The sequence below is a fragment of the Macaca mulatta genome, chromosome 2 (assembly GCF_049350105.2).
Source record: "Macaca mulatta isolate MMU2019108-1 chromosome 2, T2T-MMU8v2.0, whole genome shotgun sequence".
Classification (NCBI taxonomy): Eukaryota; Metazoa; Chordata; class Mammalia; order Primates; family Cercopithecidae; genus Macaca; species Macaca mulatta.
This window is the reverse complement of record NC_133407.1, coordinates 110,332,882-110,348,575: the sequence shown is the minus strand read 5'-3', so window position 1 is coordinate 110,348,575 and position 15,694 is coordinate 110,332,882. Positions and strand designations below refer to the sequence as shown.

Genomic DNA, 15,694 nt, shown 5'->3' with positions numbered 1-15,694 from the left:
GGGGGGGGTGGCTTACGTGTTTAGTTGGAGGATGTGCAGGGCGCACTGGGCGGTGCCCAGCAACACAAAGTCCTCTGTCACCGTCAGGGCTGTAGGCTGCTCTGCCAGGGGCAGTGAAGCCCGCAACTTCCCATTGACCGAATACAGGTGCAAGGAGTAGGTGACCTGGAGGAAGCAGGGAGTGTCAGCAAGGACAGGATCCCAACTGCCCCTCCATCTTTGCTGGGTACCCCTTCCCCATACCTGGGCCCCAGGACGTTCCCACGCTGAGCTCTGTACCACAATCTGGCCTTCGGACCCCAATGCCAGGTGGAAAATAGGTCCAGGCACTGAGGCACTCGGAGGCTGTAGTGCTGCCACAAACTGGCCACGGCGTACAGTGTGTATGATCACAGCTCCATCCTGCAGGAAGGCAACTTAGGGTCCTGGGCAGGAATCTGGGCTCCAGGGGGATTGCCCAGCAAACTCACCCTCCCCAGGGCACATGCATACACACACCTCAGATCCAGACACAGCCATGTCAAGTTCAGTGTTGATGGCCACACAGCTCACTGCAGCCCCATGCCCATACAGGACCTGCACAGGCTTTGGTGCCAGGCCTACTGACAGACCACCCTGTGGATGACCAGGGTTGGCTTAGGACTGGCCCCTGAGGCTCAGGAAACGAAGGCCTTGTCCAAGACTAGAGAGCTGGAGGGTCATGGAACCCCAGACTTGCTCATGGTAGCAAAGGGAAGGGAAAGACAGGAGGGCAGGACCGGAAGGCCACCGAGGGATGGATGGGCTGTAGGTCTGGGCTATGGGGACCCCACAGAGCTGCCCATCAGGCACACCTGATGCAGGAGCCGCCACACCATGCATGTGGTGTCCCGGGAGCCTGAGATGAGGTAGATGCCACAGGTGTCCAGTGCAAGGCAGGTTACTACATCTGCACGGGAAGGGGAGGGTACAGGCAAAATGGAGGAATCACATCCACCCCGGCCAGCCTCAGAACCCGGCCCCATACCTGCGTGCCTCCAAGGCTGTTCATACCAAGGTGGCGGCTGAGCTGGCTCAACAGCTTGCCACGGGATAGTGCAGTCACTCGCAGGCTGCCATCCCAGTGGCCACCGCTGAATAGCAGCTTTCCGTCAGGGGCCACTGCCAGTGCTTGTCCGCTCACACCACTGTCTGGCACCCATGGGCCACTCAGCAGTCGCTGCGTCCTGACCCAGTGAGGGGGATGACAAGTGAGGCCAGGCCACATGGAAGAGACCCAGGCCCTCAGGGAGCCTGGTCAGACCTTTCCCCTGCAGCTGGCCTACATTCTGATTAGGGAGAGGAATAATTCAGGGTGCAGAGCATTTGTAGCCCACCCCACCCACAGCCCTCTGTCCTACTTGTGGCTGCCCATGGTGGGGTCTTTGCTGAAGCTGAAGTAGTTGCTTATGTTGCGGTCATAGGGCAACCAGCTATGGGTACCCAGCAGCCCACTGGCACTCACGGTCACCTGAAGGCAGGAGGGGGCAGAGATGGGTTTGTGGCAGAGGCAGAGGGGGAGTGGAGCTGAGCTAGGGCTCTGCACAATGCACTTACCAACAGGTCTGGGGAACCCTGGGTGATGAAGGAGTGGGGCTGCCGGTGGGGGACCAGAGCTAGCACCAGGGGTACACCATCACTGACGACCTGCAGGGACAAGGGCAGGCCTAGCTATGCCTGAGTACTATCAGATTACACTATCTTCTCCCTGAAGCATCATCCCTTCCTTTACCCTCAGTCCCCAGGGGTCACGGAGTAGGTATCACAGATGCAGAGGTCCCTCCAAGCAACAGGCAGAGACTTTAGGAGGGCATCTCAGAAAGTGGGTGAGAAGCTGGGACAGACATGGAAGGTGCTTCCAGAGTATCACGCTTAGTTTCAACCTTGGTCCTCCCACCCTGTTATTCCTTGTCCCCCTAGCCCAAAGGCAGGAAGAGAGGGAAACCTAAAAAAAAGTCAGGCCTGGGGGCAACATTCAGGAATGTTCCTGCCTAGGAAGGCGATGGAAGGGGTCCAAGGACAGATCTCCTCCCTCCTGATCTCCCTAAGGCTTTCAGAGCTTGTTAGGTGAGTCAACACTTTATCCTGGCCCTGATGAGAAGAGCACCCCTCCTGCCCCCATACTCTTCCCATGTTTAGCTCATTTTCTAAGGTGCTTTGAAATCAGTGACCTTGATTAGGGTTCCCATCTGCCCCAAGTGGTTGGTAAGGGCAGTGGGGTTAAACCCATTTCACATAATATAAAGTTGAGGTCCTGTCTTCCTCTCACCTCTGCAAAGAATGCCTTGAGTTGGTCCAGGTGCTGGAAGATGCTAGGTGAGTTAGTGTCCAGGCGTGCAAGGCGATGGGCTGCTTCCTCAGCTGAGAGCCGAGTTGGATGTGGCTCCTGTGGGCAAGTGGCTGGTCAGCACCATGGCGTGGGCATCCCTGGCCACTATCCTCTAAGCTGGCTTTACCTTCAGCAGCTGACAGGGAGTCTGCCCAAAGTTGCTGATAATACCCTCCAGAGCCTTCCGTTCCCGCTCATCTGTCACATGGTCCAGGTCTACAGCCCCTGGGAAGGTAGGCAGAGCAGTCAGGGCTCCCCACGTGCCCTCTGCATCCACCCCTCCTGATTTTGTCCTGGCCCCGACTAGAGTCCAGCACACTGCCCACCCTCATAGGTGCAGTAATAGAAGACATTGAGGGCCTCCTCGGCAGCTGGCCCCCGCTGCTTGTAGCCAAAGATGAGGTCGATCCACTCGTGCAGGTGGGCAGACACATACTCCGACTCCTGGGAGTAGGGAGGCAGCAATCAGTGCAGGGACGGCTGACCCCCCATGACCTTCAGAACCCCGGCTGCCTGCCATTTGCCTGTGGTTGCTTCCTCACCAGAGCCTGGCGGTGCTGCTGGATGAAGTCCTCAGGAGAGCTGGCCCACGGGGGCAGCACTACATCGCCCACCTTCTCGTTGGTCAGCTGGAGACAGCCCAGGTCAAAACCTGGCACAAAGGACTGCGTCAGCTGTCTCCCTGTCCATCCCAACTGCCCCCTGGCCACTCCACCATCTGCTCTCCATCCCCACACCTGCCTGCTCCAGTGCCAGCACCTCACGCCTACCGTTCTGGTTCTCCAGGAAGTCAGGAAAGTAGAAGAATTCTGGGATGAGCTCCTTCACATCGGCGGGGCTCTCCAGGCGTGCCTGCCAGGCTGCTGCCACTGAGTGGAACTGCCGGTCGGAGCAGTCAAAGCTGGGGGAGGGGCATGGGGCCAAGGTGAGGTGTGGAGAATGGGAACAGGGAGGGAGATGCTGTGGCTGGAGGGAAGAAGGGAGCCAAGGGTGGGCCCAGGATGTGGGGAGGACCAGCCTCCTCCCCTTGTCTGCCCCCTAGTCTGCCCACCAGCCCCTGGGCTGTACCGGCCACTCTGCAGCTGGACGTGCAGGGAGGTGAAGGGCTCCACGCGGATAAGGTAGTGCATCACGCCTGCTGCATTGGAGTAGTGGGTGCCATAGTGGAACTTGTCAATGGTCCCCGCTGGGTCCTCAAAGCTTTCATACCTGGGGCCACAGTTGGACATGTCAGCAGAAGCCCTCCCCTCACCTTTCCCTACCCGCTAAGCCCAGCCCTGCCCGCATGCTCACTTCTCCCTCACGAGCTGGGCATGCTTGGGGTTCACCACACCGATGGGCTTAGACAGGTCCCGGAAGACGGCTGGGTTGCTGAGGTCCAGGGTTGGGGACACGTAGTCCTGCAGGACCCAGGGGAACTGGCCGCCCACCCAAGCAGGGGCTGCATGAGGGCCCTGATGGCCTACCAGCCCACCCTGCCCTGCCCTCACCCTCACCCTCAAGAAGGCGGGTACAGAACCTGCCCACAGGTTGGGGGAGCACCACTTAGAGGGGTCCCAGGGGAGCAAGAAGGACTGTCCTGGAACAGGATTCCTTTTGAGGAATAGAGGCTAGGTGGGGAGGGGAAGGTAGTGAGGCTGGGGACCTCTGGGGGTTGGCAGGGAACAGAGGCCAGCTCTTCATTGGCACACCTACCCAGGACCAAGCTCAGGGCTTGGCCCACTGGCAGGTACCTACACTTGGGGGAACCAAGGGCTGATAGGTCAGAGGGGCAGGGGTGGAGGGGTACAGAGTGAGGCCCTCACCACAGGGTACTGAGACAGGTCATTGTAGGTCCGCCCCGCAATGGTGTTGAGTTGCATCAAGTACTCGAAGTTGGATATCTCACGCTGTACCCATTTCTGGGGACAGGGGCAATCAAGATGTGAGCCAGGTGGGCTGTCCAGCACTGCCCCCTGATTCAGGGTCCCAACTTCACATCCCTCACACTCCGGGCTCTCACCTGTGTAAGGCCTGAGGCACGCAGCATCTCCTGGGGGGAGCGGCTGCTTAGGTAGCCTTGAGAGGGAGGCCGTAGGCGCAAGAGCCACGAGTACACCTGGTTCCGTACCTGGGTGTGGGGTGGGATGGGGCCAGGCTGGGGCCTGGGAGTCTGGCTAGGAGATGAGGCTGGGGTCGTGCCCACCTTGCATGGGAAGTTGAGGAAGTAGTTGGCCTGATCGATAAAGAAGAGCTCAAGTGCTGAACGGCGCAGGTTGAAACGCCGCAGGTGGACCTCACGCAGCTGGGCCAGTGGGCGCCGGAAATCATAGCCAATGCCTATGGGGAGGAACAGCAGGTACAGGAATCACTCACCCCAGGCCCACCCAGACCTCAGCCATTCCTTGCCATCTTCCCAACCCACACCACCAGGACGCACCCTCCTCAGTTTCGACACGCTCAGTGCTGCCATCGTAGAAGTACACATTCTGTGTGGTGACCTCCAGCAGCCCTGGGACCACAGCCACTACCGTCACCAGCTGGCACTCAGCCGACAGCACCAGCTTCTCACGCTGCTCATCCAGTTCTGCTGCCTCCATCCTAAAGACCAGCAACCCACCTCAGGCTCTAGGCTCTGAGACCCCCTTCTTCACAAGCCCAAAGGGCATCCAAGTGCCATTGAGTCATGGGGTATATACTCTCATGACTCCCAGAGATGGGGAGGGGCTGTCTAGGGTCCAGAACCTACTGGTCCCAGCCCCTGTCCCCAGCCTGCCACCCACTAGGCTTCTGAATATTTTGCCAGGATGCCAACCCTTGTCCCCTGCTCCCCTCACCCAGCCCCTGCCCACTCCCTGGGCCCCCTTCCCGCTCTGGTTTGTTTCTCAGTGCTGTCCTTGGGTGCCTGGCTGTTAAAAGAGCAACTCAGCCCTGTTAGGAGACTTTCCCACCCCCCATCTGGCTTTGGACAGTCCCTTCAGGGGGATGTAGTCAGGCAGCAGAAGAGGGAGTTGATCCCACAGAGGCATGCACACACTGGAGCAGACCCCTTGCCCACCACCCCAGTCCGATCTCTCCAGGGCCTCACTCACGGGGTCTCCAGCTCAGCCAGCTCATCTTCGCCGAGCTGGTCCTCCTGCAGCTCCTCGGGTGGGGTGCTCACTTTGGCCTCTTTGGTCACTGCCAGAGGCAGTGAGGCCTCCTCGGTGGGTGTCAGGGGAACCTCACCTGCAAGGGGCCAAGGGTACTCAGATGAAGCAAGGCAGGATGGGACATGGGACAATTGAGTTGGGTGGACCCAGCTCAGCATACTCCCTCACCCAGATTGTCACGGAGGGCACTGGCTTCCAGGTGAGGGTCGAAGTGATGGTTGGGCACCAGCTTCAGACGCATGCGTGAGTATGTCTCAGCGCTGGACAGTTTCCAGCGGAGGGTGGGAGGGTCCCTGCAGAATGTCCCCCACGTCATGGAGGCTGTAGACACCCCCATCCCTCACCCCAAAGGCAGTCTGGGGTTCCAGGTGACCCCTCCCTCCCAAGCCCCACCCCTCCACAGTGACGCTGCCTCAAGCCCGGCCCACCTCAGCGCCCATGCCCCACATGGGCTGGCGAGCTGGCGCCACAGCGTGCCCCAGTGCAGCAGGGCTGTGGAGTGCTGGGCTGCCTGCTGCTTCAGCGCTGCCGCGTAGCGCAGCCCCTCCAGGCGCGCCCGCCTCTGCGCAGGTTCCAGCACCAGCTCCTGGGGTGGGGGAGATAGGTCAGTCCCCTGGCTGCTGCCTGTCCTACCCCTATTTCTCCACCTTGTGAGACATCTCCTGGGCGCATGTGTGGATCAGTTTCCCATCCCCACCCCTGTGGCACACCTGGAAGGCCCGACGACTCTGGGCACGCTCCCGCTGGCGCCGCTGCCCACTGCTCATGAGCATGTCATAGCAGGCATTCCAGAAACCTGACATAAGGTCGTGGCTCTTAGCATACGTGTCCATTTCGAACTGGGACATGGTTGGCTGCACCTGGAGGATTGGTCAGAGGAGAACAGTGCTCGATGTGGGCCCCAGTCCCCACTCCTCTTCCTGGGCCCCACCTCCAGGCACCTGTTTGTCGATGAAGTGGCGCCATTCGGGTGTGGCACAAAAAGCCTGGAAGTCTTCAAAGAAGGTGGGGCTGCCATTGGTGGGTGGCAGGGAGGGTAGTCCCCACTGCAGCCCCAGCGGCTCATAGGCACGGTCTAGCAGCGTGCGCACCAGCGGCACCAGCCAGGAGCAGCGCTCTGCGGCTGCTGTGGCTGCAGGTGGGGGCCCTGCCTTATCAGTGGCTGACTCGGAGGAAGAGGTGTTCAGCGCCCGCCCCAGTGCAGCCTCCAGCTTGGAGAGCACATAGCAGGCTTCCTCGCGGCGGGCTGGCACTGCAGTCTGTAGCAGCATGTGCAATCTCACATAGGCCTGGGCATGCAGCTGTGGGTGCAAGAGAGATGAGTGGCACCCAGCCACTCTTGGAGCTCCTCACACCTCCCATGCCCCCTGCCCCCATGCTCACCCTGTGCTCACCTGTGGGTCTTCCAGCAGGATGTAGCCAAGCACAAGCCGCAGGCCAATCTGTGCCATCTCACGGAGATCAGCTGTGCCGTTGGCCAGGTGGGGCCAGGCTCCCAGGCGATCAAGTAGGCTGCATACACCTTCAAAGAGCTGCCACAGACAACGGGTTCCCAACAGACATCACCAGGGGAGGCCAGGAGTCCATGGAAAGAGAGCAAAGTAAAGTTTGCGCTGGGGGCCAGGTAGGGTTTGTGCACACAGGCAAGTCCACGCTCACAGGCACTCATGCTGATGTACCCACAACTGCGCACGTGTACCCATCCACCTCCCAGACCAGATCCCTGCAGCCTTGCGTGAACCTGAGTGTTCATGTGGCTCACGCCTCTCTGAGGGGCCGCACCTTCTCACTCCACAGTTCCTGGTTACCATGGCCTTCAGCACACAGGAAGTCCTGCAGCAGACGCAGCAGCCAAAGCACCTGCTGGGTGAGGCTGGCCAGGACCCCCACGGGGGCTTCCTTGATGTCGGTCAGGGCTGACTCCAGCATCATCTCCAGGAGGCTGGCGGGTGAGTGGGGAACTCAAGGGTCTACCTGACTGTCTTCTTTCCTTCCCCCGAGGCTCCCTGAAGCCCCTCCCGCTCCAGACTTGCCCTCTCACCTGCGCTTGATGCAGTCTGGCGGGCGCACAAGTGTGGCTGAGGCCCCCAGCTGGGTGAGCACCGAGAAAACCTGGCCACGCTCCCGCCAGGCAGCCTCATCGCTGCCTTCCACACCACGCCACGTCACCGAGAACAGCACGTTGGTGAGCAGATTGCACAACTCTTCCTCAGAGGTTTGCTGTGGGCACAGGTGGGTGATGTGGGCATGGGTTGTGGGCCGCAGAGGGAATCAGGCTGATGCCCATCCATCCCCAGTCAGCATCCCTCCTGGGGTAGCCACCCAGGAGGCAGAGCATTTGGCTAACAGTGAGCCTGGCACTAAGGGCCTGGAAGAACAGTTTAGGGGTCTCAGCTACTACCTGAGTTCCAGGCAGAATCCTGGGGTCTCGCCAGACTCCCAAGAAGAGATGAGGCAGTTCACATAGAACGAGCAGAGGCCCATCCCCAAACCCAGAAGCCCAGGGCAGGGCCATTGGCGTTTGCTGCCCTTGGACCCTCTGAGGTCTCTGCCCTACAGGCTCTCTTGAGGGCCCTTCTGAAGCCTGGCTGGTGTCACCCACTCTGGCTCGTCATGACTCGCCCTGTTCCAGGAGCCCTCTGGGAACACAACTACAGATGAAAGCTATGATGGGACAGCACAGGCCTGACTGGCAGTGCAACCCTGGTCAGACAGGGCCACACCTTTGGAGAGGCTACACTGCCAGCCCTGTGTAACAGAAGTGTCCTCCCTTGGGTACCATGCAGTGGCAGAGGGTGGGCCCATCTCACCTGTGGGTTGCTGGTGTTCGAGGTATCATCCCCGCTAATGGTGGGCTCTGGGAGGCTGCCGTCCTCCAGCACATTGGAGAGACTGGAGCTGTGGCGGCCAGGGGCAGCAGAAAAGGGCCTCGGCCCATCCAGTGGGGAAGGAGTGCCAGGCTGGCTGGCTGGAGTAAGAGTACCACTGCTGCCGCCACCACCACCAGCAGTGTTGCCTGATCCTACACTAGACCGTTCCAGGCCCAGGTCAAAGGGCATGCAGAATGGGGAGAGAGCATGGTAAAAGCCATCAGGGTCAGGGCAGGGGGCCTCTGAGGGCAGGAAGACATCTGAAGGCTCAGCAGGTGACTCAGTGGGTGGCTTGGGTGGGGCTGGCTTGGGGGAGGTGGGTGACTCTGGGGAAGAAGGAGGGGGACTGCCAGCTGTGGCAGCCTCCAGGACATATAGCCGGGTCAGCACATCCTGCCAGCCAGCCTGTCGGGCCAGAAGGCGCACTATATCTGGCTGTCCATAGATGAGGTGGAAGAGCTGCAGGCAAGAGCACAGCACGTGAGGACGCATCCAACTGCCTGCCCCAGACCCTCATCCGGGGCCTTTGCAGAGGAGGGCTCCAGAGACCCCCTCATGAGACAGGCAAGGTGAAGGCCAGAGGGTAGAAGCCACCCTCCCCCTCCCCCAAAGCTTTTACATCTCATGCTCACCTGGCGACAGATGTCTAGGCGAACGCTGAGGTCAGCCTGGAGGGACAGCTGTACCACAGCCAGCAGATCTGAGAGGTTCAGGCAATCTGGGGGGATGGGTTGGAGGGACCTGAGGGACTGACCCGACTAGGAAGGGTGGGGCCCAGCCCTGGCCCCTATGCTACTACCTTCCTTCTTCCTGCCTGCCTGCCCAGTTTTTCTGACATGTCACCCCCTCCACTTGGCTGTAACCAGGTTGTACCTGCCCCCAGGAACAGCTTGTAGAGGCCCTGGCAGAGCTGGGGGGAAACAGTCCCCTCAGGCAAGCAGGCAATCAGACCCTGGAGACCACACTCCCGCAGCCGGAGGCGCTGGCGGCTCCGCTCAGGTAGCCGCTCGTTCTGCTGCAGTCTGCGCAGGATCTGTGTGGGGGTCATCGGAGGACTGTCATCATGTGGAAGGAGTTACTGTAGGAGGGGAAGTCACCGTGCAGGTGTGTGGCTCAAGAGGCCCTTGAAGGCAGCTTCATCTGCTGGCCCAAGGCCTGCTGTACCTCCCTGAACCCCAGGCAGGGGCCCCAGTGAATGGGATGCCAGGGGAGGGGATGGGCTGGGTGTACCTTGCAGACTCGATCGGGCAGCAGGGGCAGTGACCCTGGCCGCACTAGCAGGGCCAGCAGCACTTCGAGGTTCCCTGGCTCCAACAGAAAGATAGCCAAGGACTCCTGCGCCAGGGAACCGTGCAGCAGGGCTAGCAGCAGGTCCAGCGCACCCACCACCTGGGGATGCAGAGTCTCACACTGTGCCAGGCCCCCATGCCCCCCTCACCCAAGCCTCCCCTTCCCCAACCTCCAGCCTACCTGGCCATCATCGCCTGTGGCTGCCAAAAAGTTCAGCATGATCTGCGTGACCTGCACGTCATCTGCTGAGAGGCTCCGCACCAGGAACTCCCTTGCCAGGCCCAGGAGGGAGGTCTGCACGGTGCGTAGGTCGTCAGCAGCCAGGGGGCGCTCCCGCTGCGGGCTGGCAGGTCAGCAGGCACACCCAGCCAGGTCCGGAGAAAGGTGGGGAGACAGGGGGAGGGAGGGGGAGAGAGGGGGAGGGAGGGTGGGCAGGTGAGTCAGGTAAGCGCATAGCCCAGTCCCCAAGGCCAGAGGCCACTGTGTCAGCGTCAGCCCCCCATGGCCCATCTGGCCCCACTGGCCTCACCTGTAGTGGGTGCGCAGAGCATCCAGGATAAACTGGACGCCGTACTTCTTCCGCAGCTTCTGTCTGTGCTCCCGAACTATGCTGGACATGTACTGGATGTGGCCTGAGCAGGAATGAGCAGGAGGCTCAGGCCACTAGGCTGAGCTGGGCCCTTCAGATCCTCCAGGCCAGAGCCATGTGCCTGTCAGACTTCCAGGGCAGGGTCATAGTCCCCTCAGCCACCCCATGGCATTCTGGATTCCTATCAGGTGAGTCCCTCAGATCCCCCAGAGCAGGGTTCTAACTTCTCAGTGCTCAGCCACCCTATGGCCAGCCCCTTGCTCAGGTCCTCACACCTACCGAGGCGCACGGCGAAGTCACTGAGGGTCCAGAGGTGAAAGTTGAAGAGCAAATGCTGGTAGAGTAGGTACAGGAGGGGCCCGCTGCCCTCAGCCGCCACTTGCTCCATCAGCAGCTGGGCAGACATGAGCACGTTCATGTCCATGGCCCAGCTGGGGACCTGGGGTGAGACAGGAGCTGGAGTGAGGGCTCAGGCTCTGCCCACCTGCTGTCTGAACTTCTCAGCTGCCACCCTTCCCTGCACAGCCATGACGGCCACAGACATGGCCACCCACCTGCTCAGAACCCTTTGGGGGCTCCCTGCCGCCTCTGACATGCAAGCCTCCTGCCTGCTGTGCGGGTCCCCACCCCAACCTGTGCTGGGCCTTTCCCCAAATCTTCCAGATCCAACCCTGCTCGGCCTTTCAGGGCCCACTCAAGTATCAACTCTCCCAGGAGGTTCTCCATGACTGACAGGGCAGCAGGTTCCCCACTCAGTCCCCTCGGTCAGACAGGCTGACCATATCCCTAATCCCCCATGTGTGCCCTACCAGGCCCTACCTTTCGCAGGAGGGCCCCGATGATGGCAGGCCCCTGGCACTGCACCAGGCTCTCTTGGTTCACCACGTGACCCTGAAGGAAGTTCCGCAGCATCAGCAGAAAAGCAGCCACTGCATTCCTCTCCATCCGTTCCTCTGCCAGCCACCAGGAAGGGGACAGAGGTGCATCAAGGGCCTGCCAGTGGCCAGGAGACCTTGGGCATTCCACCCCCCTACCATGCCAAGATTCCCGCCCCATAACATAGGCACCAGGAACACTTACCTGAAGATTTACCCAATGGGAGAACCAGGCCCTGGGTTTTGTGGCCAGAGGTCAGTTCAGGACCCACGAGGTCATGCGTTTCAGCTGGACTTGCCTCAGCCTCTTTGGGCTGTGCAGCTACTCGCTCCAGCAGGGGCAGCAGGGCACCCATACCCCCAACGCAGTTCACCACATCCTGGGGGAAGGAGGATGGCAGTGAGGGGGGCCTTCCAGTCAGTTTCCTGCCCTGCTCCACCCCAGCAGACCACCCACAAGGGAAGTTTTGCTCTCTCGAGCTGGACTGTCCAAATCCTCCCCAGGCACAGCACTGCTCCCCACCTGACTCCAAACACACATGTGCCCCATGTTCATGCCTCCTGCACACACCACCCACACGTGCTCACAGACCTTCACATCCCAGGTCTCCACTCTGTGGCCCGTCAGGCGCCCATCGAGCCCATGACTGGGGGACAGGTCCAGGCAAATGTTGTTCTTACAAGCCTAGGGACAGGGGAATGGGCAGGCAGCCAGGGTCAGAGGGAGGAGGGGGTGGCAGGCACAGTGTGGGAGCCAGAAAGTAGCACAATCAAGCCAACCACTCCCTTGGGGCCCCCAAATACCTGAGGTGAGTAATGGAGGAGCAGCCTGGTGCTGAGCTCATGCAGCTCCCCCTCAGGCTTGAAGGGTGCCGTCTCATTGGGCCCTGGGAGGTGGGCAGGGGGCTTCAGACCTTGCTAGGCCTCTGGCCAAACCCCATCCAGAGCCTGCCTGACCAGAGGAGAGACCCCCAGAGATGCCTTCTCACCCCTGGACCCCTAGCTTCTGGCCTGGGGCTGGGGCAGAGATGAAGGATGCTGCATACCCAGGGTGCACAGGGTCCACAGAGCCGTCGCCTGCAGGGCTTCGTGAAAGATGGCCACAGTCCCCAGCTCACCCTCCAGGGATGTGGGACTGCCCCACCGAGTGTCCTGGGTGCCTGCGAGGGTAGAGTCGATGCTGCCCTCCTGCAGGGGGGCCACCAGCCCGGACCCCCAGCCAAGCCCCGTGGAGGCTGGGACTGACTGGGAGCGGGTGAGGGCGGGGTGAGTGTAGGCCAGGGTGGCGGGGACTGGTGGCATGGGCAGCCCCGTGGTGGTGGTCGTTGTGCGGTGCCCAGCGGAGCCGATACAGCAGGAGGAGAAAGGCTGTGGGACCGGGGTTGGGGGAGCAGTCAGGTCACAGCAGAACCTGGGGCTCCGCCTACATGCAGTTCCTCACAGTGACCCCCATGGCTGCATGGACCCCAGTGGCTAAAGTCCAAGGCCTATGGGGCAGCACGGGACACAAGGGCTCCAGGCCACACCCTGCCCACTGTTTTCCAAGTCCCCCCATCTATCCAAGGCCTCCCCAAACCTTGCTTGGCACACCTCACTGAGGGAGGGGCAGCGAAGAGGTGCTGTCTTGACCAGATGGCCGTCTTTGTAGACATGGACCAGGTTCTGGCTGAAGGGCCGGCGCCCAGGCACATGGACGATAGCCACGCAGTGCTAGAACAGAAGCCTCATGTTAGGCCATACTTGGGACTCAGCACCCCTCTCTCTACTGGGCCACATGAGAAGGATGGGGTCTCACCCAGGCAGAGTCGGCAAAGGACACTTCGGGCAAACTCATGGTCAAGTACTCCTTCCGTGTGCACACAGCCACCACCAGGGTCCCGGCCGCCGTGAAGAAGGCCTCAAACCCTGAGCCGCTGCTGGTGAAGAAGCTGGGGGCAGGCGAGCCAGTTATGTCTGCTTGTTCCTGCTCACCCTGGCAGGAGGTCCCTGGCCCCTGGCAGTCACCCACCTGTACAGCTGCTTTCGCTGGAGTGGTCGGGTGGGGGCAGGGGTAGGTGCTATATCCATGGGGTGCAGACAGAGCCAGGCATGAAAGGTGAAGCCAGGCCCTGGCCATCGCTGCACAGGGGGTACCATGATGCCCGCCATGCTGGGCGTGAGGTCAAAGTAGCGTAGAGCGCGTGCAGGGCCCTGGTGCCTGGCCATGCCTGATAATGAACGGATGACAGCACCTGCATGTCGGGCCTTTCCAGCCTCAGCTCCACCTGGTCCCGAGTCCAATCCTGGCGGAGGGCGCAGCAGGTGACGCAGCTCCATGGGCCTTATTGATACACGGCCCAGTGCTTGTAGCAGTGCCAGCAGTTGCTCTTGGCAGCGGGCCTCCAGGGCTAGCCCTGTGCTGAGTGTCTCCAACAGGCAGCCCACCAGGCCTGCCTGCACACAGGTGGCACGGCTGGCAGGGCAGCTGTCACAGAGCCACCTGAGGCGTTGTGCTAGGAAGAGCCGCAGCTCAGCGGTGGGCAATGACGGCAGCCACTGCACCAGCACCAGTATCGGCTGCTCATTGCGGATTGGTGGAGGTGGGCACAAGCTGTGGTCACCCTCCACAGCCTGTGGGTGGACAGAATAACAGTCCCTGGTCAGTTGTGGCACCCTGTCAACAGTAGGACTTTCTGGCTCCATTTACTTGCCTACAGCAGCAGTCAGCAACATGATCTACCCCATCCTGCCCACAGGTTGTGTGTGAGGCTCAGGAAAGTCAGAGGGACACAGATGACGATCACTACTACTAAGAATCCTTCAGTGCTGTTAATCCCTCAACCTTAGTTTTCAGCCTGGGTTGGCCTAACCCCTAACTGCATGTTCCTAAGATAATCCTGGGGCTTGCTAACATGCAGTTGCTTCCAGGATCCCTACAGGGCCAGAATCCTCATTCCAGTGACACTGATAGACATGACCAGGCTACAGGTCACACTATGTACTGGCCGCAGTCAACATGGCCCCCCAGGGTGGAAAGCTCACCATCTGTGGTAACCCTGACTCAGTTCTGGTTGCCTTTGGGACCCTGGTCCCAAGCCCCTTCCCTCACCATGTTGAGCAGCTCTTGCAACAGCCGATGGGTGGGGGGACCATGGCTCTGCAGAACCTCCTGCAGGTGAGGGTAGCCGATGCGCTCCTTAAACACCTCCTGTGTAAGGTAGTATGGGGAAGAAGTGAACATATACATGTGCCCCAGGGCAAACTCAGGCCCCCTGGAAACCCTGGAGGGGCATCACATTTTGCGGTTCCCTTGCGTGGCTCTGCCTCTGGGTGACAGTACTGGTGGGCAGTGGGCTGCAGAGGGATGGGGGGGACATGAGTCCATCTCAGAAGGCTGTAGATGGAGGTGGGTCTACAAGTGTCCATTCCCCATCCAGCCCTGATAGAGGAGATGCAGCTCCAGGACAGACTGGCGACCACACCTGCCCAGTGTGCTTTAGGGCAGGGCAGTCACCTCCCAGCTCGCTTTGCTCCAGGGAACAGGATTCTTATAGCCACCGGCCAGGCCTGTTCTGGGGATATGGTCAGTTGAACTCCACCCCGCACCCCGACTAAAGCTGCAGTGCAGCAGCCTCACCTTGGCTGAGGGGGAGTCACTCATGATGCAGGTCAGCACTCTGACTACATGGACTGCAATGGCGTCTGTGTCTTGGTCCAGGACCTTGGGGTTGGGAGGGGCCGTCAGGAGAGGCAGGGGCCAGGGTGTCACAGCTGGCAGCCCCCTGCAGTAAAAAAGGTGCAGAGCCAAGCACCCCAAGGCATGTGGCATGTGCTAGATCAGCAACTCTGTTGGAGCACCAGACCTACTCCTTGCCCCAACTGCTGTGACCCTATCATGACCTAGGGCCCTCTCTGAGCAGCTCAGCAAGACCCAGTCTAACAAAGGCTGGGAAGGGCCTCACTGGGACAGATTAATGGTGGACACTCTCACTGCACCGTCCAGTCCCCCTTTCTGTGGTGGAGTTAGGGCCCCACCCGCAACCTGTCTCCCTAAAGCTAGACACACGAGTACAGACAGGCCAGCAAGTGCCCCATCACCCGCAGTGATTGACAGGGGTCAGAGATTCAGGGACAATCAATCACAGGGTGTTAGAACCAAAAGAACCTTCGAGACCTTTAAGTCCCACCTTGCCCCTTCCCCCTAGATCCAGGTGGGGACACTGAGGCTCAGCCTGGCTGAACCTGACAGCCAGAGGCATGCTGCTGCCTCTCCTGCCCCACCCTGAGGGGGTCAGGGTTTGGGAGGGCTTGGAGAGCTTCTCAGCAGGGACCAGGTCACATTTGGCTCCATGGGGCCTTTGGTCCCAACTTTGCCTGACTCCCCAAGTGACCTCAGGCATCAGTCTTCCCCCTCCAGGCCTCAGTGTCCTCATCTGTAAAAACAGAGGGAAGTCACTTTGCCCTGCCTGCTTTGCAGATGAATAGACGTGCCAGCTCTCAGAAAATGACCATGTGCAGTGAACACATAGGGTTACCTCATGAAGACAGAGCCAGGGTAGGGGCTATGGAGGTTGGGGTCCACAGGTTGAGCCCCCAGAAAGGGTGCCCGCTGT

The 15,694-nt window shown here is 60.5% G+C and overlaps 2 protein-coding genes across 8 annotated transcripts in view; one reads left to right on the top strand and one right to left on the bottom strand.

Annotated features, from left to right (window-relative positions):
• Positions 1-15,694, bottom strand: part of NBEAL2 (neurobeachin like 2) — a 29,484-nt gene that overhangs the window by 1,034 nt on the left and 12,756 nt on the right. For all 4 annotated transcript variants that reach the window (XM_015131107.3, XM_015131110.3, XM_015131108.3 and 1 more), the window contains 42 exons: positions 14,719-14,802; positions 14,191-14,289; positions 13,111-13,712; positions 12,898-13,030; positions 12,693-12,812; positions 12,149-12,470; positions 11,907-11,989; positions 11,695-11,787; positions 11,308-11,482; positions 11,047-11,180; positions 10,507-10,666; positions 10,168-10,270; positions 9,819-9,981; positions 9,579-9,737; positions 9,222-9,381; positions 8,981-9,066; positions 8,289-8,807; positions 7,520-7,698; positions 7,261-7,420; positions 6,873-7,010; positions 6,420-6,779; positions 6,189-6,338; positions 5,907-6,064; positions 5,647-5,771; positions 5,419-5,554; positions 4,767-4,927; positions 4,350-4,666; positions 4,153-4,248; positions 3,641-3,765; positions 3,416-3,556; positions 3,118-3,248; positions 2,890-2,999; positions 2,674-2,791; positions 2,475-2,572; positions 2,288-2,404; positions 1,576-1,665; positions 1,380-1,489; positions 1,033-1,205; positions 834-928; positions 499-615; positions 244-402; positions 17-165 (listed from right to left, as the gene is read on the bottom strand). In XM_015131107.3, the coding sequence (XP_014986593.2) occupies positions 17-165; positions 244-402; positions 499-615; positions 834-928; positions 1,033-1,205; positions 1,380-1,489; positions 1,576-1,665; positions 2,288-2,404; positions 2,475-2,572; positions 2,674-2,791; positions 2,890-2,999; positions 3,118-3,248; positions 3,416-3,556; positions 3,641-3,765; positions 4,153-4,248; positions 4,350-4,666; positions 4,767-4,927; positions 5,419-5,554; positions 5,647-5,771; positions 5,907-6,064; positions 6,189-6,338; positions 6,420-6,779; positions 6,873-7,010; positions 7,261-7,420; positions 7,520-7,698; positions 8,289-8,807; positions 8,981-9,066; positions 9,222-9,381; positions 9,579-9,737; positions 9,819-9,981; positions 10,168-10,270; positions 10,507-10,666; positions 11,047-11,180; positions 11,308-11,482; positions 11,695-11,787; positions 11,907-11,989; positions 12,149-12,470; positions 12,693-12,812; positions 12,898-13,030; positions 13,111-13,712; positions 14,191-14,289; positions 14,719-14,802 (6,908 nt within the window). The remainder of the gene's footprint in view (positions 1-16; positions 166-243; positions 403-498; positions 616-833; positions 929-1,032; positions 1,206-1,379; positions 1,490-1,575; positions 1,666-2,287; positions 2,405-2,474; positions 2,573-2,673; positions 2,792-2,889; positions 3,000-3,117; positions 3,249-3,415; positions 3,557-3,640; positions 3,766-4,152; positions 4,249-4,349; positions 4,667-4,766; positions 4,928-5,418; positions 5,555-5,646; positions 5,772-5,906; positions 6,065-6,188; positions 6,339-6,419; positions 6,780-6,872; positions 7,011-7,260; positions 7,421-7,519; positions 7,699-8,288; positions 8,808-8,980; positions 9,067-9,221; positions 9,382-9,578; positions 9,738-9,818; positions 9,982-10,167; positions 10,271-10,506; positions 10,667-11,046; positions 11,181-11,307; positions 11,483-11,694; positions 11,788-11,906; positions 11,990-12,148; positions 12,471-12,692; positions 12,813-12,897; positions 13,031-13,110; positions 13,713-14,190; positions 14,290-14,718; positions 14,803-15,694) is intronic.
• The window catches only part of CCDC12 (coiled-coil domain containing 12), a 76,338-nt gene continuing 70,867 nt past the window's right edge, over positions 10,224-15,694 (top strand). For 2 of the 4 annotated variants that reach the window (XM_077992552.1, XM_077992547.1), the window contains exon 1: positions 10,224-10,415. The gene's annotated coding sequence lies outside the window, so the exon portion shown is untranslated. Of the gene's footprint in view, positions 10,416-11,055; positions 11,208-15,694 lie in introns of those variants that run through there. The other 2 variants (XM_077992551.1, XM_077992548.1) reach the window with 1 other exon arrangement.